The sequence below is a fragment of the Oryzias melastigma genome, linkage group LG17 (genome assembly GCF_002922805.2).
Source record: "Oryzias melastigma strain HK-1 linkage group LG17, ASM292280v2, whole genome shotgun sequence".
NCBI lineage: Eukaryota > Metazoa > Chordata > Actinopteri > Beloniformes > Adrianichthyidae > Oryzias > Oryzias melastigma.
The window spans coordinates 6,460,110-6,486,563 of record NC_050528.1 but is presented as its reverse complement, the minus strand read 5'-3'; the positions used below and the strand labels follow the sequence as shown (position 1 = coordinate 6,486,563).

The 26,454-nt window shown below is 36.1% G+C and overlaps 1 protein-coding gene and 1 long non-coding RNA gene across 6 annotated transcripts in view; one reads left to right on the top strand and one right to left on the bottom strand.

The window, feature by feature from the left end:
* The window catches only part of LOC112147227, a 40,773-nt gene extending 40,137 nt beyond the window's left edge, over window positions 1-636 (top strand). Inside the window, exon 3 of the long non-coding RNA XR_002919426.2 lies at window positions 541-636. This is a non-coding gene — a long non-coding RNA (uncharacterized LOC112147227). The remainder of the gene's footprint in view (window positions 1-540) is intronic.
* cacna1eb (calcium channel, voltage-dependent, R type, alpha 1E subunit b) overlaps window positions 1-23,385 on the bottom strand; it is a 95,762-nt gene extending 72,377 nt beyond the window's left edge. For all 5 annotated transcript variants that reach the window (XM_024273450.2, XM_024273451.2, XM_024273453.2 and 2 more), the window contains exons 1-4: window positions 22,845-23,385; window positions 14,069-14,510; window positions 6,619-6,882; window positions 506-611 (exon numbers count right to left, since the gene is read on the bottom strand). In XM_024273450.2, coding sequence (XP_024129218.1) covers window positions 506-611; window positions 6,619-6,882; window positions 14,069-14,472 — 774 coding nt within the window. In that variant the 5' untranslated portion in view covers window positions 14,473-14,510; window positions 22,845-23,385. The remainder of the gene's footprint in view (window positions 1-505; window positions 612-6,618; window positions 6,883-14,068; window positions 14,511-22,844) is intronic.
* Between the last annotated feature and the right edge of the window lie 3,069 nt (window positions 23,386-26,454).

Below are 26,454 nucleotides of genomic sequence, written 5' to 3'. Positions count from 1 at the left end.
TGAAGCATTTGTTTGGTAATAAAAACAAAATATGTTCAAGTCAAAAGGATTCTACTTAAATAATTAGTTTTATTTGAAGCAATGACCTCAGAAATGACAGAGAAAACATTTTTTATTTCAGTTAATGCCATGAATATTTAGCATAAACCTGTACATTGCAGTTGCTAAAAAACACTATAAATTAAACTAATTGATAAACTTTATTTTATACTTTACTCCAATGTCACTATAAAAATACGTTGTGCAATTTCTGTTACATTAATTATATCCACAGAGCAATGTCTTCATCTTTATTTTCATTTTTTCTCTGCTCTATAACTTTGTTTTTTTTTTTTAATATGTAAATTGTCTAATTTTTCTAATTTTTTATTGCCTGACCTTTTCTATCTGTAATGCTGCCATAACACTGGAATGAATAAAGGACCATCTTATCTTATTAAAAATTATATTGTTCTACCCCATTTGTGTTAAAAAGTATTAAAAGTAACGAATGTGTGCTCCTCACCAGTTTCTTTGCCATGGGCGTCTTGTCTTCTCCAGGCAGGTGCTGCTCCAAAGCGAGGACCACACAGTTGGCAGTGATGGTGGCCAGGATCATGTACTCAAAGGGTGTGAAGACCCAAAGGTTAAGGAGAAGTTCAGTTCAAAATAATAACATGTAAACTATTCATTTAGAAAATAATAATAATAATTTATGCACAATTTAAATATTTTTTGGCTGTTAAAATTGAAAGAAAGCTGGATAAATACATGGCAGAGAAATCATGGCATGGTCTATATTCTCTGGTTTGAAAGCAATCTGTTGGAGAGATTGCTGTATCCATGGCAACCAGTTTTTTAAAAGTGCTTTTCATGAACAGAGAAAGGAGAATGTCGGAGGGGGGAAATGAGTGTTCTGTGAAGTCACCTTGGCCTGATGGTGTAACAGAACAAAACTACAGCAAAACATTTCTCAATGTTCCTTTGACTAGAACACCGGAGAAACACCGGAGAAACACCGGAGAAACACCGGAGCATCCGGGGGGAATCTTCTCCGTATATTCCAGTGTTTATGTAGGACAAACGACGGTATATTTCTTTATAGATTTGTCATTTTTACAAGCAATATGTTGACATTTTAAGCAATAATACTGCCAAAAACTACAGATAATTGATAAGTTGAGTCATTTTCAACAGTGTGATTATGTAGTGTTCTTTGTTTTTTAAATCTTTTCTATGTAAAAGTTAAAGAAAACTGCAAAAGTATTGTTATAAAAATGTTTTCTTGTGAAATTTCAACCATTTTATTTATTAAAGTTCTAACTTACACTAAAGCATCACTTAATTTTTGAAAAAAATACTATTTTTATTCTTTAGATTGCTATAAAATAAAAGTTTTTTAATCAAAATAATGTTTTTTAATTAAGAATAATTAGAAATGCTTACAATCTTTTAGGAAAACTGATTTTAATTAAAAACTCAGAAGACGTTCAAGTTTTTTTTTCTTTTTTATGCAAGTGTCTGATTTTATTTTATTGTTATTAATGGCCTGGTGTTATCTTGTGCTTCTTTTAACTTGTATAATTTTAACAAAATATATTTTTATGGAGAGAATGTTATTCCATCAACTTAAACCTTAAATAAAATTCAATATTTTATTAAATGCCTTGTTATTAATCAATTAATTCATGTTAAAAAGTTGCGGATTAAAGGTTTTTAAAAATTGGTATTCTGCTAGCTTTACGGACTATTTTAGCATTTACTACGATTTTTTTTAGGCTATGAGTTTAGCTACATACTAGCTGTTTTGGCCAATTTAGGCTTTTTTTTTCTCCTTTCTTTTTTTAAGCTATTTTGAAGTTTAGCTAATATTTCAGCTACATGCTAGCTGTTTTGGCTAATTTCTGATTTTTTTTTCTCGCTTTTTGAGGCTAATTTGGAGCTTAGTTAATATTTTAGCTTTTATGCTAACTGTTTTAGCTAAATGACGCATTTTACCTGTTTTTTTAGGCTAATTTGGCATTTAGCTAATATTTCAGCTATATGCCAGCTATTTTGGCTAATTTTATTCTTTTAATTTTTTAGAATGTTTTGGAGTTTAGCTCATATTTAGGCAAGGTACTTGCTGTTTTGGCAAATTTAGGCTTTTTTAAAGGTTTTTTTTAGGCTAATTTGGAGTTAGGCTAATATTTACACGCTAGCTGTTTTGGCTAATTTAGGCTTTTTTTTATTTTTTAGGCAATTTTGAAATTCAGCTAATATTTCAGCTACATGCCAGCTGTTTTGGCTAAATTCAGATTTTTTTTTTCGCTTTTTAGGCTAATTTGGAGCTTAGTTAACATTTTTGCCTTTATGCTAATGGTTTTAGCTAAATGACGTATTTTACGAGTTTCTTTTAGGCTAATTTGACATTTAGCTAATATTTCAGCTAGCTATTAGCTTCAGCATTTTTACCTATGATTTTCAGCATCTTCCCCGGTCAACTTCAGCTGATAGCATTCATTCTAGCATTATCGCAGGTAACGCTATTTATCAAGTTCATAATTAGGTTAAAAAGTTACAATTTAAAATAAAAAAAAATACTTTTAGAGTCTTCATTAAATCTTTATCCTGTTCGGCCCCGCGACCTAAGGTGTGTTTTGAATTTTGGCCCCTTGTGCAATTGAGTTTGACACCCCTGATGTAGAGTTTGGCTATAAGAAACGTTTGTTCGATGTTCTATGACGGGACAGAAGTTACTTTTTCAAATTATGTGAAACATTTTTCATACCCAAAATGTAATAAATCTGAAAATCTGAAGCCCACTTTCAGGGCTTTTATGCAAACAAAAGTGAACTCACTTGTGGAGCGGACATAAGTAAAACTGACCTCCCCGCGTGCATGTTTCACATTTCCTCTGACTAAATCCCAGCACTTGTGACTTTCTGATCAGCAGAGCTCCCATGAGGAAGAGGCTTGTCATTATTAATCTGGCTGCCTTGAGTGAAATGAGGTCAGTGACTCACAGAGGAGGGCTGAGATGGAGCCCTCTGGGGCCCACACTCACTCACATTGACCACAATATTGCCATTGAAAGTGGCTGAAAATAGCTAAAGTGGGAAATACTTCATAAACGTCGCCCACTTTGTTGAAAACCGTTATCTGTTTCCATGCCAACAAGGATCACGCAAGTTTTAGCCCATTTACCCCAAAGCATCACGGCTCCTGTCAATGTAACATTTTATTGTGCTTTTTTCTGGTAAAATTTCATTTGAATAGATCAGAATTTTATATGTAATTTCTGTTTGTTGCTATTTTAAATGCTAAAAATAATAATAATAAAAAAAAATGATCTATCCTTCTACTGTCTGTAATACCATGACAGCGGGAAAAAATTAATGTTAATATAAACGTCCTAATGACGTTTAATTCTGACTTTAAACTCAGAATTCTTTAAACTCAGAATTCTGATTTAGTCTCAGAATTGTGTCTTTAAACTCAGAATTCTGAGTTTATCGCCATAGCAACCATTTAATTTTTTGGTTGCCTGTGGCTGACAAATAGGTCTACGTAATTTTTAAATCAATCTGCAAAAGTAATTTTTGGGATTTTCATAACAACTGAGCTTTTTTTTTTTTTGATAAACCTACCTACATTTCTTATGAGTTATTAGGGTGTAGAAAAACATCGACTTGGTGATGTATCGCGATATTTCATTGTATCGATTTAAAATGCTGACAAGACGATATTTAATTAATCAGTGGTGAACATCTTTCAGCGTCTTACTTTTGTTTACCGCCTAAACTCCCGACCACTAGATGGCACCACAACACTTTGAGCCTCTCTACACCAAAACAACAAGATCCTGCGAGAACTAGCTTGTGTTAAATATTTTTTTTCTAAGTCATACTCCTTAAAAAAAGTGAAGATTTGTTCTGCTACAGTCTTGGAATATATTAGGATATGTATTGTATCAAGACGAGTATCGTGATACTTATCGGATCGCCAGATTGTTGCCATTACTCACCCCTATGAATTATACTGTATGTCACATCGTTTTTTTTTTTGTTTTTTCATGTTACACTTTCAAAATTTACCAGTGAAAAACATGAAAGTAACCAGAGAAGTGCACTTTTTGCCAGTTTCCCACACCAACGCCAATCAAAATCCACAAACTTTATCTCCAATATTTTTTCTCCAAGTGCCTCCCAATGATGCTCCAGGATGGAGGAGTATATATACCGAAATCCTTTGGAGGAGCTGACATTTGTAGCTGATCCTGAAGGGGATTTTTTAAGAAAAATTCAAGGTGACGGCTTCTTTCCGAGGTCAACGCAGAACTTTGGTTGTGGTTTCTTGGAGGCTTGTGTGTGAAATTTTATGATGATCGCTTGAGCAAAAGTTTTTTTTAAATGGAAAAAAAATGCCATATTTCATACTCTGCCACATCATACCTGCCAAGCCGTAGGTTACGTACCCATCCCTAAATAATTTAAAACATTTCCTTTGGATATCCCAGACGTGTGTTTTGGTTTCATTAGTGTATTTGGAAATATTTTTTGAGTTTTTTGAAGGTTTCTACCATTGTGATGTCATCATTTTTAGGGGGAGGGGTCATTCACTATGTCAAAAATGTATTTTTAATGGGTAGTTGGTGCAAATTTTGATGAGCTTTTGAGCATTTGAATTACAATCTGGTCCTTGGAGTTCAGGAATGCATAAAAATCTGAAATAATGTTTTTTTAAAAAGGCGTCTAAGACTGCTGGAAATTTGCAAATTATAACATTAAAAAAAGGCGTCTAGGACCAGATTTTTTTTTTACTAAATATAAAAAGGCGTTAAGGGCAAAATAAAATTTTAAATTATGAATCTTTTTAATGCATTTAAGACTGCAAAAATTATTTCATTCTAAATTTTAAAAAATTCATTTAGGACTAAATTATAAAATTTAAAAAAATGTGTCTAGGACCAGAAATTATTTTAAACTAAATATAAAAAAGCATTTAGACCTGCATAAAAAATGAAACTTATATATTGTTAATGCATTTAAGACTGATAACAATTCTTAGATTATAAAATTTTTAAAAATACAAGTAGGACTGCAAAAAATTTTTGGAAGAGGATTAGGACCACATAAAAAAAGCCCATGAAAAATTCTGACTTTAATCTCACAATTCTGAGATTAAATCAGAATTCTGAGATTCTAAATTCTGAGATTAAAGAATTCTGAGTTTAAAGTCAGAATTTTTCATGGGCCTTTTTTTTTCAGTGGTCCTAATCTTCTTCTGTAAAATTGTTAATTATAAAATTAAAAAAAATGCGTCTAGGACCATAAATCGTTTTTAAACCAAATATGTAAAGGCGTTTAGGGCTGCATAAAAATCTTAAATTATAACATTTTAAAAAAGGTGCATAAAAATCTTAAATAATTTTTTTAATACGTTTAAGACTGCAAAAAATTCTTAAATTATATTTAAAAATGGCATCCAGGACTGCATAAAATTCTTAAAACATAATATTTAAGAAAAAGACATCCAGAACTGCTTAAATTATTTTAAAAATGTAACCCAGAACTACATAATTTTGTAAATTGTAAAAAAAAAACCTTCATAATCTAAATATTCCCCACATTAAAGTGTCTTTGTTGTCAAATATATAAAATAGTAAAAGTATTTGATCATTTTAACTGATTAAAATGTTGTGTTATGGTTCTTTATTGTAACTTTTTTTTCTAAAAATGGCATAAAAAGTTTTCTAACTCCTCCAAACTTCGATAAATTAAAAATAAAGAACTGCTGGGTCGATTTCCTGAATGAATAAACTGCCATGTTCCATGAAATGTTTTGGATTAAATCATGTTTTTTCTCACCAGCTTTCATCCTAATAACTTTCCTGAAAGCTCTGGTACCACAGAGCAAACATCTCTGCTCCAAAGAGTCACCAGGATTATTTTTGCCTCGCAGGTTTAATAATTTGGACGTTAAGGGTCTCACCCAGTTAACACCGTGACACGTGCTGCGTTCACAGCCCACCACAACTCTCCCACACACCTCTGCCTCTGTTAAACCCACAGTCGCATTCCTGCGCTGCCAGTGGCCAGCGAATGTTGACCACTAGCCCCACTCCCACACACACCCACAGAGCGCCTGTGGTTAGGTAACAGTGGAAGGCTGGCACGCTGGATTGGAGGCGGTGGAATGCAGGATGATGAAGCAGCTGAGTGAAATTGCTGGACTAAAAATGTACAAGACTAACAGGAGAAATAATAATAATAATAATAATATGAAAGAAATAAAGCAGAAATAAGCTTTGCTGTGCCACATGCAGGAAGAGGATTGCTGCCCGCTGGATTTGAACTGACACCTACTCAAGTCCAGGTTCACTTTGCAATGAGCAGCAGAGATGTGCCTACATGCCACCCCCACAGAAGCTTCTAATGATCACCACATGCTAACTCCACTGCCAGCAAAGCAGCCAAATGAACTTTGAAGTTACTTAGCAACATTAGAGGGACAGACTCAGCTTTGAAGTGGAGTTTCTAACATTGTGGATGTGCAGAAATGCATGCACACAGAATAAAGAGGAAGTTGCACTTTTTCAGTCGAGATGTCGCTGACCGTGGTGCTGAACTCGCTCAGCGCGCGTGCGTAAAAGGATATGGCCATTCGATGAAACGCTTCGCGTATTTCCTGATGATGTTGTCCTCTGCGAATATGAAGAGCGACCTGTTGACGGTGAGGCAGTTCTGCCGGTGCGGGACGGGGTTGTACAGGGCCATGGTCCGGGCCCGCTGAGCTTTGGCTTGTTTCATGGACGCCGTGAGTCCCGCCGCCGCCGCGTCCTGCCCGTCGCCGCTGCGCTCCAAGTCGCCATCCCCGGAGTCTCCCGTGGCGGGAGCCGACTCGTCTCCAAACCGAGCCATCCTAGAAAATAAACAGTGAGAAAACGGCGTTTAAAAAACACTACAGAAAAGACAAGACGCGCGGAGCTTTACGCACAAAAACAAACGTCCACCTTCAGTCCTGCTGCTCAAATTCCTCGAAAAGTTCCAGAATCCCGTCACTCCATGCCCACAGGAAAGACTCAAGCATTCACTTGTCCGGAAAATCGACCAGGGAGGTTCAGGTAGGGGGAAAAATCCATCTGCTGCAACAGCGCTGAACAACTTTTACGCGTCAGCGCAGGAGAAAGAAAAGAGCGCGCGGCGTCTGCCCCTTTTCACGTTCTTCTGGCATCCAAACGAGGGCCAATTCTTCCAAAAACTTTTACACATCTTCTTAAAGTGGAAAACTTTTTGCAGCTTGTGGCTTCAGCTCCATGTTCTGTCTTTTCTCAACTGCTTGGAAACGATCAGGAAGGCGAGCATAAACACCAGCAGCCCCCTCCCACAGTCATCTTTCAAAATCCATCTGAATGAAGGATGCTGGAGGGGAGGGACGTATATTTTGTTACCATAGCAATTAGAGTTTGTAGAGGATGAACAAAAACATACCCCCCACGACCACACACGCACACAAAGGAGGTGTGCACAGCAAGTTGTGTGGGTATGTGCTTTAAAATAACAATTATGTAAAAGTGACGGAGGGGGAAGAAACCCAAAGAAGGAAAAACACCAACATGTGTGCACCTTTAATCATTACAAGGCATTGTCAAAATTTCCTTAATGGAGGCCGGCACTATTAAAACATTTAAAAAGTAGGGCATTGTGCTAAAATTGGAGTAAAAGTCAGGAGTAAAAATAGAGCATGAAATAGATCTGCTCCCTTTCTGAGGGAAAGCAGAAGAAAGTGGGGTCTTTTCAGACTCACAACCACAAGCGAGACCTCATTAGGCAACTGGGCGCTCTCACTCCATCTGCTGCTCCGCTCCCCTCCCCACCGCTTCCTGAAGATGACCACTTCAGCCCCCTCAGATGGAGATTATTCAGTCAAGTCCGTCCTGCAGGTGCAGGTGCAGGTGAGGCGGCCGGTCGGTGCAGTTTGATGGAGAGCTTGGAAAAACGTGACTATTCTTACTCATCTGCACTTCACGTAGGACACCGTCAAACATGATCGGGATTCTAATTAAAAAACAAGGAGTCGTTACATTTAACAAATCATTTTTCTTCGTCCATCTCTGCTAACAGTGTGTATCTATCTCTCAAAGAGCTGGAGTCTCCAGCTCTGTCTTTGCTGTTGTTTCCATAGCGACATAGCTCCACTGAATTCCTGCTCCTTTCTTTTCACTTCTGCCAACAAAAGCCATGTTGCACAATAGAGCAACCTCTTCCTACAGGAAAAAATAAAATAAAAACAACACTCCTCCCTCATCGGGGTCACCGAGGGAGCACCCGCCATAAAGATGCTGTCCCGTTTGGACCTTTTTGGCTGCAGGATTTGGCCAAAATAAACACCTTCAAAAGTTTGGAAATATCAAAGATGTGATGAAGGTTTTTATTTTTTTACAATCTTTGATATAACACAAACTTTCTGGCCTCCTGGAAGGCGTCTCTCGCAGCACATATAAGGGGAAGACGCCGACAGGTGACATGCACTAAGAGTTAAGGCGTTAATGGCACTTGGTGCCGAAGCTCTGAAGGGCATTTATATAATTGCAAACAGGCTTTCATCCAGCATTGACTGGAGTGGTTTTAGCATTTTATTTTTCTGTCTTGTTACCTAGCAACTGTGCTGAGTTATGTCGGTTGGATTTGACCAATAATCGCTCGGTATATTTCTGCAGATTGGTGAAATATTGCACAGTTTAATGCAGAAGTGGATTTATATTGTCTTTGTAGTTGCATAGAAATTGTTGAGAATGAAGGGAAATCCTCAAAATGAATCTAAAAACAATTTTTTTTTTTTTTATCATGATCCAAATTCACTTAAATAAAGACAAACAATCGCTCATGGCGTTTCAACAGGCTGAAGGTAAATTCAGAAGTCTCCAAACTCAACAGCTTCTGCTGCTGCTTCCCTGCTGCTTTTCTACTTTTATTCCATAGCATCCCCTAATGGACAAACAGGCTCAATGCATTCAAAAATAATAAATAAATAATCCTAATTTATTAGTCTGAAATCTGACATTTTAAATTCACTCTTTGACATGTATATTTTATGTTTTATTATCAGAAAGAACATTAAAAAAGGATGAGCTTTCAACCAAAACACAAAAAATATAAAGAACTGTAGATGCTGGAGGATGATGGTGGGAGCTCTGGACACCATCCATAATAAGTTTAAAGGTTTCCAGGAAAGCACAACAGATTTCATCCTTAGTTATTCTATAAAACATGCACACTGCACCTAAAAGTGTTCAGATCAGGGGTGTCAAACTCAATCGCACAGGGGACCAAAATCCAAATTACACTCAAGGTCACGGGCCGAACAGGATAAAAATCTACTGAACACTCAAAAATTAAATATTCAAAACTTTAAAACTGTAACTTTTTAACATGAATACAAACAGGCAGGAATATTATATCAAAATAAATCAGGTTAAACCTTAATAAACTTTCAATATTTTACTTTCGGTAATATGTTTTGTCAAAATTATAGAAATAAGCGCAAGATAACATTGAGCCTTTAATAAAAATGAAATAAAATGATCTGGACGGCTGGATAGAAATATCCAGGGGGCCGGATCCGGGAAAAAGTGGGAATAGTGGGAACTGCCTTGTTACTAGTAAACATCTGAGGAGCAAACTTAAAAAACACAAAACTTATTGTAGAACCTGAAACTATGGATGTATCAATAATTAACTTAATCGATCAATTGAAGCATTAATTTAAATTCATATTCAACCAGATTGAGTTGTCTGAGGCCAATTTTTTAAATAATTTTTAAAAATAATCTCAGAATAAAATCAATCGATTATATCAAACTTGGAAAATGCCGTTTGAGTTGAGACATGGTTGCTTTGTTTTATTATAACCTAAAAACAACCAAAAACAACTTTATGAAACTAAAATGTGAATGGACATTAATCCTTGTTTACTTATTTGTATACATATTTAATTTACACTTGATTATCTTAAAAGAAATAAAAGGTTTCTGGAAAACTTCACCTTTACTGTTCACTACCAGGTACTGTAAAATGAATCGTTACACTCCTATTACAAAAACAGCAGATCTGCATTAACTGATTCCAAAAGAACCAAATTATATCAGAAATAAGTGACTCTGAGTTTGTATAGCTTTCATTTTAAAATAAAATCTTAATTCCATCATCAGACCTCACATTACTTTTTTTAAAGGGATGCAGTGAATGAAGCCTCAGGATTGTTTGACAAAACTCTGTGTTTGGAAAGCAAAGCTAAACTAATCTATGCTATTTACAGGTTTTATTTTTGAACAACTAAATATTCCATGAGTCACAAAGCAGTCAAACTGGGATTTATTTTGTTCTCTCTTTCTAGCTCCTGCCACAAACTCAGAATCTCACTGAAATTTACACCTGGTGGAAATTATTTTTGAACATAAAAAAAAAGATGATGACGTCCCAGCAGGGGGATCTTTCAAAAGAATGACTGGGTGAAAATCTCTTAAAGGGGTCAAAAAAAATTTTTTTTACATCAGTAGCAAAACTAAAACCTATGTTGGGGATATCCAAAGGAAGTTTTAAAGTCATTATGGGATGCCACAGGACCTACGGCTTGGCAGCCTTTTTTTTTTCAAGTGTTAAATTCTGCAATTTTCAGATTTTCCCACAACATGGGAAAAAAAAACCTTTTGTTAGAGCGATTTTTCACAAAGGTTTACACACATCCCACCCAGTTAAGTCTTACGACAGAGTATTATTAAAAAATGATTATTACGAGATTAAAAGTTCTAAGTTTACAACTTTAAAACGGATATATTTAAGAGAAAAAAGTCATAAATTTCGTTTATGACTTTTAAAGTCAAATATCTATTCTTGTAATTTAACAGTTACTGCTTTTTTCCTCTTAAATTTACGAGATTTAAAGCCATATTTTAAATATTTTTGTGTTTGTAAACCGGCTCTAATATTCCGTCGTAAAGTCTTCAACCACAACCGGAGATTTGTTAACTTTTGATATCAAAAAGAGGCAGCCATCTTGATTTTTTCTTTTCTTTTTTAAAAAGGTTTTTGTACAATTACCGGTATGAAACCCAATGAGACAAATATTAGGCTATATAATTAAAATTTTATTAAATTTAATTTAAAAAAAAATCACCTTTAGGACCAGCTACACATTTCAACTCTTCTATTATCTTTGACTCCTAAAGAATCTTGGGAAATTCCTTGGATTAAAACATTTTGGTTTTAAAGTTTGTAGATTCTGATTGGCATGAGCGCGGCGGGCTTGTAAATGTGGCATTTCCATTGTTGCTCGAACTTTTTTCCCCATAACATTGTGAAAATGTAATTTATAAAACCCTGTTTTAAGATGAACAAAACATGACTCTTGATTGCTTGAAATAGATCTAATCGAATCGAATCGAATCTAATCTAATCTAATCTAATCTAATCTAATCTAATCTAATCTAATCTAATCTAATCTAATCTAATCTAATCTAATCCAATCCAATCTAATCCAATCCAATCCAATCCAATCCAATTCAATCCAATCCAATCCAATCCAAAAATATGAACATATTAGGAATGTGGCCGTGCTGAACAATAAACCTCCGTTGCCAAGGAGATGCAAAACTGTACTTTAGCCGATACGTCTAAAAGAGACAAAAACCTTTTCTTCACCCCTAGACGACCAAAAATTAATATGGTTGCTATGGAGATAACTCCAACAGAAAACCAGCCATTTTGGAAAAAAAGTTCTTTTTGTATAATTTAGTCACAGCAGCTCTGATCTAGGTGACAGGGGGGGAAGGGAAGAGGGTGGGGCATGTAGCAGTCGCACAGCCAATCAGGGGAGGTCAATAGATGCTCGATTTGATTAGTTTAATCCATCTGATCACATTCTATTTTGGTTGGCTCCCAGAATGCCTCACCGTCAGTCATTTGTGTTTCAAATTATATTTTTGTACGTCTCAGACTGTCAAGAAGAGCTGGCCAATAAATAAAAGGAAACATCATGTCTGTATACAGTCACTCCAAGAGAAAAAAAAAAGGTGGAATGATCTTCTCTTTTTTTGCTGCCACAGTGGAAACAAAAATGTCTTGTTTTTCAGTTTTTTCCTTTCAAACCGAAGCCACACTGAGTGTGTCACAAGTGCGACATCTTGATAACAGACAGTTGGACACATTTCAGCAGGAAGCACAGGTGTAATTATTCCCATCAGTGTCAGCCGCATTGTATTCTCAGGTCAACAACCCTGTCATTATTTGGCTGCCTCACTTGCGCGACTTGTTAGGATCCTTGAACGGAAAGAATCTGTCATAATGGTACTAAATTATGTTTTTCCTGTTCCCAAGTGTCTGTCACACACACACAAAAAGAGATATTTAATGAAACATTCAAATCAGAGTTTACTCCCACGTGTTTTTAAACTTTCAGACCTCTAGCAGGTTGGTAGCCTTGAAGCAAACGCGTTGCATCCCAAAACATCCATGTTCTGTTTAAGGCAGGGGTCCCCAAACTACGGCCCGCGGGCCAGATCCCCACATAGAACCTGACTTTTTAGTCCATCCTTCTGCAATCTGAACTATAATGGGAGAGGATTGAATAATTATTGGTTTAATTGTGTGAGTGCCATCTTCCATATGTTTTTTGGATGTCCATAGCTCTTCAAATGAGCTATTTTACCATTTTTGGGGCATTTAGTTAATATACATGCTAGCTGTTTTGGCTAATTTAGGCTTTTTTCAGTTCATTAGGCTAATTTGGAGTTTAGCTAACATTTTAGCTTTATGCTAACTGTTTTGACTAGCTTATACATTTTACCAGTTTTTAGGCTAATTAGGTATTTATCTAATATTCCAGCTACATCCCAGCTGTTTTGGCTAATTTGGGCTTTTTTCAGTTCATTAGTCTAACTTTGACTTTAGCTAATATTTTAGTTTAATGCTAGCTGTTTTGGCTAGATTAGACATTTTACCAGTTTTCAGGCTATTTTTTTTATTTAGTTAATATTTCAGCTACACGCTTGCTGTTTTGGCTAATTTAGGCTATTTTCAGTTCATTAGGCTAACTTTGACTTTAGCTAATATTTTAGCTTTATGCTAGCTGTTTTGACTAGATTAGACATTTTACCAATTTTATAGGCTAATTAGGCATTTATCTAATATTTCAGCTACATCCTAGCTGTTCTGGCAAATCTAAGCTTTTTTTCAGTTCATTTGGCTAACTTTGACTTTAGCTAATATTTTAGCTTAATGCTAGCTGTTTTGGCTAGATTAGACATTTTACCAGTTTTCAGGCTAATTTTTAATTTAGCTCATTTAGCTCATAGTTCTAGCTTTTTTCAGTCCTTAAGGTTTATTTACAGTTTAGCTAATATTTTAGCTTTATGCTAGCTGTTTTGGCTAAATTAGACATTTTACCAGTTTTTTAGGCTTATTAGACATCTACCTAATATCTCAGCTACATGCTAGCTGTTTTGGCTAATTTAGGCTTTTTTCCAGTTCTTAAGGCTAATTTGAAGTTTAGCTAATATTTTAGCTTTATGTTAGCTGTTTTGGCTAAATTAGACATTTAAACATTTTTTTAGGCTAATTTGGCCTTTAGCTAATATCTCAGTTTCATTTAAGCTGTTTTGGCTTATTTTTAATTTTTTCAGTTTTTTGTGGCTAATTTGGCATTAAGCTAATATTTTAACTAGCCGTAGGTTTCAGCATTTTTCAGTTACTGGCTTCAGTAATTTCATCTATAAACTTCGGCCACATTCAGCTTACAGCATTCACAGGTAATGCTATATATAAATATATAGATTTTTTTATTAATGTTTTAGTATTATTTTTTTCTGTGAAGATTAAAGAAATGAATTATTTTAAAAAATGGCTATATGTCTGGCTCTCTGGAAAATTTTTATGTTTAGGCTGTAAATGTTGCACTTTTTCTGTTAGCCTACAAACTGACCCCGGCCCCACATTAGAGAAAAAAGTAGTTATTTGGCCCTCACAAGAAAAAGTTTGGGGACCCCTGGTTTAAGGACAAATTTGTTTATTCACTTTAATGCAGAAAACTCCTGAATCTTTTAAATACTCACTCCCACTCCTTCCTGCGGGCTTGAGGCGTGCTTTGGATTTTGTGGGCTTGGTGGGCCATGATGATGTCCTTCTGCTCCAGAATTCCCCCTCGCCGCCGCCGTTTGCCATGAGGGCTCAGAGACCCCGAACCTTGATCAGACGAGCCATCGTTCTCACTACAAGGCACGTCGAAGCTGGCCGCTCGGGGAGGCAGGCCCAGGTACTCTGGGACGGAGGGAGGAACCTGCAGGGAGCAGGAACGAGCTCCTTGTGCCAGACCCAGACGAACGCCGGGCCTTTTGGGGCTCCCGGGTTCAGGCAGAGACAGGGAGGACTGGACGTGAATCTCTTTACGGCGACCACAACTGTCTGGAAAGTTGAGGTTTGGTGAAACGGTGAGGGACTGGTTGGAAGTGGTAAGCATGTTTACAGGTGTTTGGAGCCGGCAGTTTCACCTTAATTCTGTAAAAGGACAAAAAAAAAAGAGCAAAAAAGTGTCACGATTAAAAGAACAGAATGCAAAAAAAGTTCTCTAGAAAACCACTGGATCTGCTCACACTCATCAGACTCGGATCTGATATTTTTGAGCTGTGCTGAACTTTGGATGAAAGCAATTGAGGATCATTGAACCTTTAGTTGGTATTTCCCAGAACAAAAACCAGCAGTTGACCCCCCCCACTTGTCTGAATAGACATGTTATATCTGCCCGTGTCTATTCTCAGGGGTGGATCAAATGTATCTGAAGTAACCATGGCAACGGCAACACCAAAAACGGAGAAGAAGGCTTGTCATCATCAAATGATACAAGCTTCTGATTCAAACTCCATTCATGCAGCCTTTAAAGAGGTTTTGTTCAAAAGTTTCAACAACAGAATTAAGGCCGTGTCACACTACTGCTACGTCTACGTTTTGCTCGTATTGCGCCGAATAAAATTGGTCATAAAAAAGTGGAAAAAGTGAGAAAAACTGAGTTTTTTTTACATGAAATTTTCACAGATGTATCATGAATGAACCATGTAAAAACCACAGAAGAAGTACGAATAAACCACGCAAAGAACACGTAAACCTGCACTTCATTGAATTTCTTCACTTTGACATTCAGAGTACTGGGCAGAAATCCACGGTCAGCATCACACCATACGTGAACGAATGAACCGTGTGATTATTGTGCTGTTCATATGTAGTGATTCGAGCATCAATTACATAATTTTAATTTGATATGTGTGCCATATACAACAATTTTGATATCAACATGTTTGTCTTTGAAAGCAGAAAAAATGTGATAACCAACCCCAGTCTCCCCTACGTTATATTTCTGTATAAACTACAAATGAACTGAATAATTTACAATCGATCAAAAATTTTGAACAGCTCAAAACCAAATTCACGAAAAGAAACTCTCAACGGACATCTGCGCACAAAGACTATGAATGCAAGAAACCCTAATGAATTATGTATATCATGCATGTATCACAAAAAACTGAACTGATATGAGTGGACAATGCACAAATTGTGACTAAATCAAACCAGATCAAGATTATTTGTTGTGGTGGTTTGAAGTACTTTCTAATACTGATCTGCTGAGTCAGACTATTACTACTTACAGCAGGGGTGTCAAATTAAATCGCACAAGAGGCCAAAATCCAAAACACGCCTCGGGTCGCGGGGCGAACAGGATAAACATATTTTTAACTCTCTAAAACTAACATTTTCAAAACTTTAAAATCGCAACCTTTTAACATAATTATGAACCAGATGAATAGTATAAGTGTGAATGCTGTAAGCTGAATTTGCTAGTGCTGATGGATGAAGGTGCTCAAATTGATAGCTAAAAATGCTAAAGCTTATAGCTGAAATCACTGAAGCTAATAGCTGAAAATGCTGAATCTGATAGCCAGTTAAAATATGAACTAAATAACAATTAGTTTAATAAACTAAAAAAAAGCCCAAATTAGCCAAAAGAGCTAGCATGTAGCTGAAAATAATAGCTAAACTCCAAAATAGCCCTTAAAATGAAAAAAAGACTAAATTACCTAAAACAGCTAGCATGTAGCTGAAATATTTGCTAAACACCAAAATGGACTTAAAAAAACTGAAAAAAGCCTAAATTAGCCAAAAGAGCAAGCATGTAGCTGAAAATAATAACTAAACTCGAAAATAGCCTAAAAGCTAAATAAAAGCCTACATTACCTAAAACAGCTAGCACGTAGCTGAAATATTTGCTAAACACCAAAATGGAGTAAAAAAAATGGAAAAAATCCCAAATTAGCCAAAACAGCTAGCATGTAAGCATTAGCCTAACTTCAAAAAAGCCTAAAAATAAATAAATTAACCAGAAGATCTAGCATGTAGCTGAAAATAATAGCTAAACTTCAAAATAGCCCTTAAGCTGAAAAAAGCCTAAATTACCTAAAACAGCTAGCATAGAGCTGAAATATTTGCTAAACACCAAAATGGACTTAAAAAACTGAAAAAAGTCTAAATTAGCCCAAACAGCTAGCATGTAGCTGAAATATTAGCTAAACACCAAAATAGTCTAAAAAAAAAATCGTAGTAAATGCCAAAATACTCCAAAAAGCTAGCAGAATGCCAATTTTTTTAAACTTTAAAACAGTAACTTCTTAATAAAAATATAAATAACAAAAAGGCAGGAATGTTATTCCAGAATAAATCAACTTAAACCTTAAATAACTTTCACATTTTTACTCTCCATAAAAATATATTTTATCAAAATTATACAAGTTAGAAATGAGCGCAAGATAACATCGTGTCATTAATAACAATAAAATAAAATGATCTGGAGGGCCGTATCCGGCCCCCGGCCCTTGACTTTGACATATGTGATTTAGAGGAATCAAAAACTTCTAGGTAAAAAGCGAGAGTCACAGTCTGTGTGAATTCCATTACGCTGCTTTTCTCTCCAGGCAATCCCACTGCTTTTGGAAGATATTTCCGTGATATTTCTCTAATTTCTATTGTCAGAGGCTCAAATGTTGTAGCCCAGTGGTGTTCTGATTATCAATGTGGCCTCACAGAGAGTAACGCCGAATCTCAGCTGGGGTTTTTCTTTGTAGAGCTGCAGTTTTCCCCTCATGCCTGAATGGATTTTCTCCATTTGCTTCCTCCCACAGTTCAAAAGTACTCCATTTAGACAGATTTTTGATATTAATTTGCCCTGCTGAGGGCAAATGGTTGTCTAATCTAATTATCCGAGTGAGCCTCTGTGTACTGGTGACCCATCGTGCCCCCTGAGACACACAGTTATTGTTCCAACCGTCCACCAGGGACCCTGAATAAGACGAAAATTCAAATTAACTAGAAGGAAGGGGCTTGTCTATGGTAGTGAATCATGAATACTCAGCTCTATCAATTTTTAGAAAACATTCTGCAACTGATTCAGCATCAGTTAACACTGACTCCAAAAAACTCAAAGTTTTATAACAATTAATCATAAATTAGCTGATCGATGTAAGAAATTAATGTTTTTTTTCAGCAGATATAAAACATTTTCTAATATGCAGCAACACAAATTTAGCTAATTTTAACAGTAAATAACTTTAAAATAAAAACTGTCAATTTGTAGTTCCAGTAGCGTTCTGCATCTCCTTTAAAATATGTTTTTTTAATAAAAAATCGTCAGTTTGAGCTTTTATTTTATTCTAACCGAAATTATTGAATCAAATTTCTTGAAAAGCTTCATTGAAGCTTTAACTTTTTTTCTTGTCTTCTTCATAATTGTGTCTAGTTTTATTTTTAAAGCTGTGTTCATTTTAAAGTAGGAACAATTAATATCTGATTTTAAAATTTAGAATATCTAAGAAAAATAATCACAAACATCTAACAAATAAATCGCTTTACACCACTGAACTTTAATTTGAGTTTGTGAATAAACTATGATATTAATAGTCAAATTTACAATCATGCTTGAATGTAAAAGATCATATTTTACTTTTACAGGGTTCATATCAAAACTAACTTAAAAGTAATCCAAGACATATGTAACATGTTACAATTCTGAAACACTAATATTAAAGGATTTCTGATTAACTCCTGCCACTCTGCAGAAACTATGTGCTCAAAAATGACAGGTTTTTGGCTAAAAACAGCCTAATCATAAATAAAAGATCACATCTTTGAAAATAGATCAAAAGATGATCAGAGAGGGACTTTGAGGTTTCCTAAACTTTATTTACAAAAGATACAATCTTTTAATTTTGGAAAATGTCCAGGAAGTTCATCCATCCATCCATTTTCTTGACCGCTTCTTCCCTTTCGGGGTCGCGGGGTGCCGGAGCCTATCCCGGCTACTGAAGGGTGAAGGCGGGGTACACCCTGGACAGGTCGCCAGTCTGTCTCAGGGCCTCAATCACACACACATTCACTCTCACATTCACACCTAGGGACAATTTAGAGTCACCAATTAACCTATGAAGCATGTTTTTGGACGGTGGGAGGAAGCCGGAGTCCCCGGTGAAAACCCACGCATGCACGGGGAGAACATGCAAACTCCACACAGAAAGGTCCCAGCCGGGATTCGAACCGGGGCCTTCTCGCTGTGAGGCAAGAGCGCTAACCACTGCGCCACCGTGCAGCCCCAGGAAGTTCATATTAACTAAAAACTTTAGTACTTTGATGAGCTTATTTTAACTGGTGTTAATCTGTTTGAATTCATCTAAATATCTATTTTTATTCTCAATATGGAAATCAATGAAATGCATTAAGCTTTATTGTCAAATATACTGAATACACGAGATACGGAGCACAGATGAAATGACTTTCCTCTCATCCCTCAGTGCAAACAACAACAAAAATAATACAAATATTAAAAGCAGTAGTATCTAATATACAAAAATTACAGTAGTTTACATTTGATTCCTGGTCCGGCGTGTTGTCACAGTAACACGGCATATTTTCATAAAATTTAACTAATAAAGCATTGTGATTAATAGTGATCACTCAGAACACGTGTGATTAATCAAATTTTTTTTAGTTTATTTAGTTGGTTTACAGCCTTAATTTAAAACAAAAGTTCTAAATATAATAGTTTTGTATGTATATTTACTATAGGGATTATTCACAAGTAAGTAGTCGGCAAATAATGTAACTAAAAAAAATTATAATAAATTGCGATTAATTTATTCCAGGTTTGCGATTAACTAGTTAATCCTTTTTAATCGTTTTATTTTTAAGCGATTCCCGGCCCTATTTATTATATTTGTTCTCTTTTGTAAGAAAAATGTCACAGTAATACGGCATATTTTCATAAAATGTACCTAATAAAAACATTGTGATTATTAGTGACCAATCAGTGTGATTAATCAAATCTTTTTTATTTTAGTCGGTTTACAGCCTTAATTTAAAATAAATGTTCTAAATATAATAGTTTTGTGTGTACATTTATTATTGTGATTATTTACAGGTAAGTGGTCGGCAAATACTGTAACTAAAAAAAAAAGTTAATTGCGATTCATTTATTCCAGGTTTGCGATTAATAGTTAATTTTTTTAATCGATTTATTATGTTTGTTCTCTTTTGTGAGAAAAATGCCACACAAACATGTCAAAAACCCCATAAAACAGGATTTTCATCGGAGGGGGATTTTAAAGGTGTATTCAGGCTTTAAAAGGCTATTGGTCCAGACCAAGTCTGCTTAATTTGGCCGGATCGAGTCCTGAACCTTGCTTTTGGTCTGTATTCTGAATAACTTCAACCAGTTCTGTTTTGAACCAAAGCTTGTAAACAAAACAATTAAAGATCTCCTCACTTATTGGCCAGGAATTATTAGAGATTAAAGCAAAGCAACAAGAGGAAGAATAATGAAAGTCCTGCGCTTTGCAAAACCTTGTTGGAATACTTCACTTATTCCAACTTTTTGTTTTGCTAAACAATCTTGAAGGAGACTTGCTGCAAGGCGGATTCTGAGGAGACGTCAGCTAAGAAGGCACACCGATAAGTGGGAATATAGTATGATAAACAATGAGTGTCACATTAAACGTTGCTGTTGAGTTGCTGTTTCATTGCTGCTCCACATTTGTTCATGGCTTATGGTTCCTACTCTCTTTACACCACAAAATGGTGGTTTCATGATTTCATGGTGGTCTTTTGGTTCCATTGTTTGACTCTATTCAGACTGAGGAAACTCAGAGTTTACCAAAGATCATTAACAAACTGAAACCTCTTTGAAAGATGGGTCTGAAAGCAGTTCCTGTCCCAGATCAGGGTCTGCTTGGGTCTATCCAGACTGAAAATTTGTTACAAAATATTGGGGAAAACAAACTCTGGTTCAATTTACTTTTTCTTGCAGTTTTTTCATTCAGAAACACTTAAGGCCCATTTTTTCTCACAAAAAGTCCCACAATGATGATAAAACACTTTTTTATCAATAAATCTTAAAACTGTAGATGACGGATGTCAAGTTCAATCGCACAAGGGGCCAAAATCCAAAACACACCTTATGTTACGGTCAGAACAGGATAAACATTTATTGAACACTCTAAAACTATGTTTTTAAAACTTTAAAACCGTAACTTTTTAACATAATTATGAACTACATATATAGCATTACCTGCTATAATGCTAGTGTGAATGCTGTTAGCGGAATGTGGTTGCTGAAGATGCTGAAATTGATGGCTGAAAATGCTGACGCTGATAGCCAGCTAAAATATTAGCTAAATGCCAGATTAGCCTAAAAAAATTGGTTAGCCAAAACAGCTAGTATATAGCTGAAAAAATAGCAAAACTTCACAATAGCTGAAAAACAAACAAAAGAAATAGATAAAATTAGCCAAAACAGCTAGCATGTAAATATTAGCCTAACTCCAAAACAGCCTGAAAAAACGTAAACAAGCTAATCAAAATGGCTAGCATGTAGCTGAAAAAATAGCAAAACTTTAAAATAGCTTTAGAAGCAAAAAAAAAGGCTAAATTAGCCAAAACGGCTAGCATGTAGCTGAAAAAAATAGCAAAACTTCACAATAGCTGAAATACAAACAAAAGAAATAGCCTAAATTAGCCAAAACAGCTAGCATGTAAATATTAGCCTAACTCCAAAACAGCCTAAAAAATGGAAACAAGCTTACATTAACCAAAAGAGCCAGCATGTAGCTGAAAAATAGCAACATTTCAAAATACCTTAAAAAACAAACAAAAAAAAGGCAAACTTAGCCAAAACAGTTAGCGTGTACATATTAGCCTGATTCCAAAATAGCCTGAAAAATTACCCAAATAACGTAACATATAGCTGAAATGTTAGCTAAACTCCAAAACAGCCTAAAGAATCTTAGTAAATGCCAAAATAGTCCAGAAAGCTAGGATAACGCCAATTTTAAAAACTTTAAAACTGTAACTTTTTAACATAATTATGAATTATAAAGAGGCAGGAATATTATTCCAGAATAAACCAACTTGAAAACCAAATAACTTTTAATAATTTGCTTTCCATAAAAAATATATATATTTTTAAAAATTATACAACATCGAACCATTAATAACAATTAAATACAATTATCTGGAGGGCCGGATATATTTATCCAGAGGGCCGAATCTGGCCCCCGGGCCTTGACTTTGACACGTGTCAACCCTATTTGCTGCAATTGCCGTCTCTGCTTATTAATATAAATAACCAAACAAAGATCTGAAGAGGTGGACAGACTAATTCATGAAAATCTGAGAGTCTTTCATATTCGAACCTGTGAAAACATAAAAGCGCCGTTTAGAATTTAGATGAAAAAGAAGCAGAAAAACTGGAGACTTTTATATCACTAATGGATTTGGTCACAAAAGACTTTTTTGATTCACAGAAAAAGAAACAACCCTGTTCTTGTTGCTGCCATTGTGAGCAGTAAGGCGTGCATGCTTATGTGACAGAGGGGGAAAAAAAACAGGGTAGACAAGCAGGCGAGGCTGGAAAACAGCAAGTTCCTCTGACGAGGAGACAGACGAGACGAGGCTGCTTCCACTGGAGCTGAAAGGAAGATGACTGAGTGTGGAGGAGCTGAAGCAAAGGGCTCCGTGACTCAGTCCTCATCAGCAGGGGCTCCTCCTCAGACGTGAACTGGACTCAGTCTGAGCTGAGCTCTCCTGCCCTCCAACACCGGCGCGGCGCCCATCTGAAAGCCAGCAGAGGCTACAAGGTCAGCGCGCGCATTTACGCGGCTGCCTGCTTGATTGCAGCTTTGTGCCGCCCAGCAGTGGGCTGACTCTCATTTTAGCCCAACTTGAAAAGAAATGTGTCTATCAGTCTGCAGGGGAAATTAAATGTTTGCACCAGCTTGTTTTTTGAAAAAGAAAAAAGAAAAAAATCAACAGGGGCGTCAGATCTCTGACACAAAAATGAATCATGAAGGGCAGCGCGCGCGCGGCCGAGAAGGGTTATGGATGCAGCTGCAGCTTCAAACTTGTGTGGAGAAGCTCTTCCGTATCACATTATAAATTTCAGCTCCTGGCTGTGATCTCCTACGCTTTAATTAGTGCAGCCACTGTGGAGCTACTGGAACAACAGGCGCGCGCCCCCCCCTCTCCTTCCTCTAATTTGTGCACGTCAGCTGCAGGTCGGCAGTCGCCTTAGAAATGCATTAACGAGCCCGTTAACAGGTGCTGCTAATTAGGCTTCTTCATTCTTGAGGAAGTGTTTGACGCAGAGGCAAAACACCCCAAACAAAGCCGCGCGCGCAGGAAGAAGAGACGGATGCTGAAAGCGAAAACTGAGAGGGGGGAGTGGGGGTGCAGCAGCCGAGACAGAAGAAGCTTTTAAAAAAAAACAATTAACTCGTGCAACGATCAATAAATTAGCCTTACCTTGAGGCGCCGCGCGCGCCTTCATCCCTACATCCAGCCCCTCCGCGCGCCTCTGTCAGCCCAAGTTTACCGGTGAGAGGACGTTTCCAGAGGAATCCTTGAGTGCTGATTACCGATGTATGACTATAAATACTGCGCGGTGGCAGGGAGCCAGAGGAGTGTGTCACAGATGAGCGTAAACACGCACAGAAACACTGTAATCCCGGCCGTCTGCATGCGCACGTTGCCGCGATATGACTCACTTTTCTTTGTATGTGTGTGCGCTTTGCGACGCGCGCGCCTTAAACTTTGCCGGCGGAGTTCAAGGAAGAGTTTCTGACAAAAAAAGCATCCACCTGTTCAGGGATAAAGAGAAAGAGGGAAAACGCAACAGGTTTGGAGTGAAGCGGGGTCTGGAGGCGGGAGGGAGACATATGCCGCTAGATGGAGAGCTAAAGCCGCACTCTCCACCTCCAGAGGGGGATGGACGCATCTGTAGGCGGTGGTGTGTTTGGCACTCTAAATAAATTAATTAAAGTTCTTTCATAAAATCTCAAATATAACAAAGTAGTTTTACAAATCAAAAGTTACAAATTAGTTTGCAGAAAAGTGAGTGTTTATAGTCAAACTGGACACTTGTGCGTCAGAGAGACTTTCAAAACTCAAAATATTGTTTTGCTTTTCTGACAGACAAGACAAACTTGGTTTTTGGGTTTATGATTTACGTTTTACCCGTATTTTAATATCTTCTGTATATCTTGTGCGCCCCCCTCTTTTTGTTTCTTGATTCTGTAATGAAAAACATGTTAATTTTGTGTACTCCAGCTAAAAGAACTGCAGTTTCAATATTAATATCAATAATAAAACAGTTTGAAATAAATGTTTGATCCTTTCATTTGTATGTGTTGTTCTGTTTTTCTATCCTTTCAAAATCTTCTGCCCAAAATGTCTCTTCTATTCTATGCTGTTCTGTTCTATTCAACTGGTCTAATCTAGTATGTTCTTTTCTATTCTATTGTAGTCTTGTCTAATGTAGTCTAGTCTGTCCTGTTCTGTTTAAGTCTAGTTTGTTCTATTCTATTCTGGTCTGGTCTAGTATGTTCTGTTCTATTCTAGTATGTTCTATTATATTCTATCCTTTTCTATTGTATTCTCGTCTAGTCTTGTCTGTTCTGTCCTTTTCTGTTTTAGTCTTGTCTATTCTACTTTGTTCTATTCTATTCTATTCTATTCTATTCCATTCTATTCTATTTTGTTCTAGTCTGTTCTGTCCTAGTCTGTTCAGTTTTTGTCTAGTCTATTCTATTTTATTCTATTCTATTCTATTGTGGTCTGGTCTGGTCTAGTATGTTCTCTTCTATTTTGTTCTAGTCTAGTCTGTTCTGTCCTAGTCTGTTCTATCTTTGTTTAGTCTATTCTATTCTATTCTATCCTTGTATTCTCGTCTATTCTTGTCTATTCTATTCTATTCCATTCTATTCTATTATATTTTATTGTGGTCTGCTCTAGTATGTTCTCTTCTATTTTGTTCTAGTCTAGTCTGTTCTTTTTTTGTCCAGTCTAGTTTTTTTTATTCTGTTCGATTCTGTTTTATTCTTCTCTGGTTTGTACTGTTCTCTTCCATTTTATTTTGTTTTTTCTTCTGTTTATTTCTGTACTTTTCTGTTCTTTGTAAGTCTTTTCTAGTATATTCTATTCTTTTATATTTTGTTTTAGTCCATTTTGCTCAGTTCTGTACTATTCTGTTCCACTCTATTCTGTTCTACTCTAAACAAAGGGAAAATTTACCACTCTGACTCTAATTATGTTTAAGTAAGTTTAAGCTGAAGACTCGCACATACTAGTATAAGTACATGTTAGAAATATCCTTATACAAACCAAAAACTCCATAGTTAAAATAACTTTGCTTTTAAGAATTATTGGTGAAGGGATAAATCGATTCTGCGATATGTCGCGGTGTTTCATTTCGCGATATTTGTATTGATTTAAAATGTTGACAAGACAGTTTTTAGTTAATTATTTTTGAGCAACCGTAGTTCAGCGTCTTACTTTTTTGTATTCCACTTAAAGTTGCGGTGCTTCATAGCGGGCTCAGATAAGAATGAGTGATTGTTCTGGTACAGTCTTGGGATATATCACGATACGTATCGTATCATGTGACGTGTATCGCAATACGTATCGTATCGCCAGACTCTCGCTAATACACACCCCTGTTAAAAATGAACTTTTTTGCTGCGTTATAACTCAGGAAGAAAGAAAAACAAGAAAAAAAAAACATTTTTTGGATACTATGAAACTTCAAAAATTAGTATTGATCAATAAAGTAACCATAAAAATTAAATCCCAACATTGTTAATCCAAGAATTGGGTTGACAAAGTAACTCAATGTAATCCTTAATGACACACATTTGTGTTTAGTAGACCTCAATTACCACTTAAACTTGGTACAAAATTTGTTTTTATAAAACATTTCACACAAGTTAATCTGACTCCAGGCAAATTACATCCCACAAAATCTTTGCTGAAATCTTGCTGAAACTTTTTTATACTTTTTATTAAGCATAAAACCAATTTAACAATACCCATTGAGGTTGAAATCCTCGTTATTTGAACATTATTTAACAAAAAACTAATTTGACCTCAATCTGAAAACTGTATTATTTTCAAAGTAAATACAATATTTAACAAAAAAACAAAGATACAGTAAATTTGTCCACCAAACGAACATTTTTTTATTTGACTCCGGTGATGATTTGTATTTATTCTAATAGTAATAGCATCACATTGATTTAAATCACCCAAATGATTACAGCCATTACATTATCACACTGCCTGTTAAAGGCAAACGGCTAATTGCTTTCATGATGGCAGACATAATTTCCATAACAAAATGGTAAACATCTAATGGTTTCAGTGGCTTAATAGAGTGGTTGTGCTGGTTCAGTCCCCTTATGTGATTCAGAATACTTTGATTAAAACAGAAGTGTGTGGAGTTAATTAAAAGGTCAGCCATGTTCCTTTTAACCAATCTCGTTATTCCCCAGACTGAGGAAGAGTGGGACTTAGAGCAGTGCAGAAACCATCTGCTGCCACCAACACTGAAGAATAAATGAAGACTTCAAACCCACGTGCTGCTCGCTCGCATTAAAGCGGCGTTTCTCTGTCTAAAGCTAATGCTCTCCATGGACATCTTTTCTCGTCTTAATCAGGAGGATGCTTCCGTGTGCCCAGTCTTCTCAACTGTTAGCTATGACATTTCACCGAGCAGAGGAGGAGCGTTTTCTAGATGTGTGTCCAAGAATTTTGTAACGTGCGCAGTGTGTCTTTGTGTGTTCTATAATTAGACGAGGATATATGAAACAAATCCAAACCATCTCCACCAGCAAAGCACCTCCCTCCAGTCCACAGAGGTATGTCTGTAAACTAAAATTTGTTTGAGGTACAACCTGAGGCTTTGAGCACTTGTAGTTTAAAGACCCTCTCCCGTGTAAACTGGGTTTTGGTGTTTTTTTATACGTTTTTGTTGCATTTTTCTCATGATTGAAAGCATATATTTGGAAAATTAAACTTAAAATTGCATTTCTGAGTATTTATTTGTTCAAATCACTGATAGCTTGCCCAGCCAGCAAGG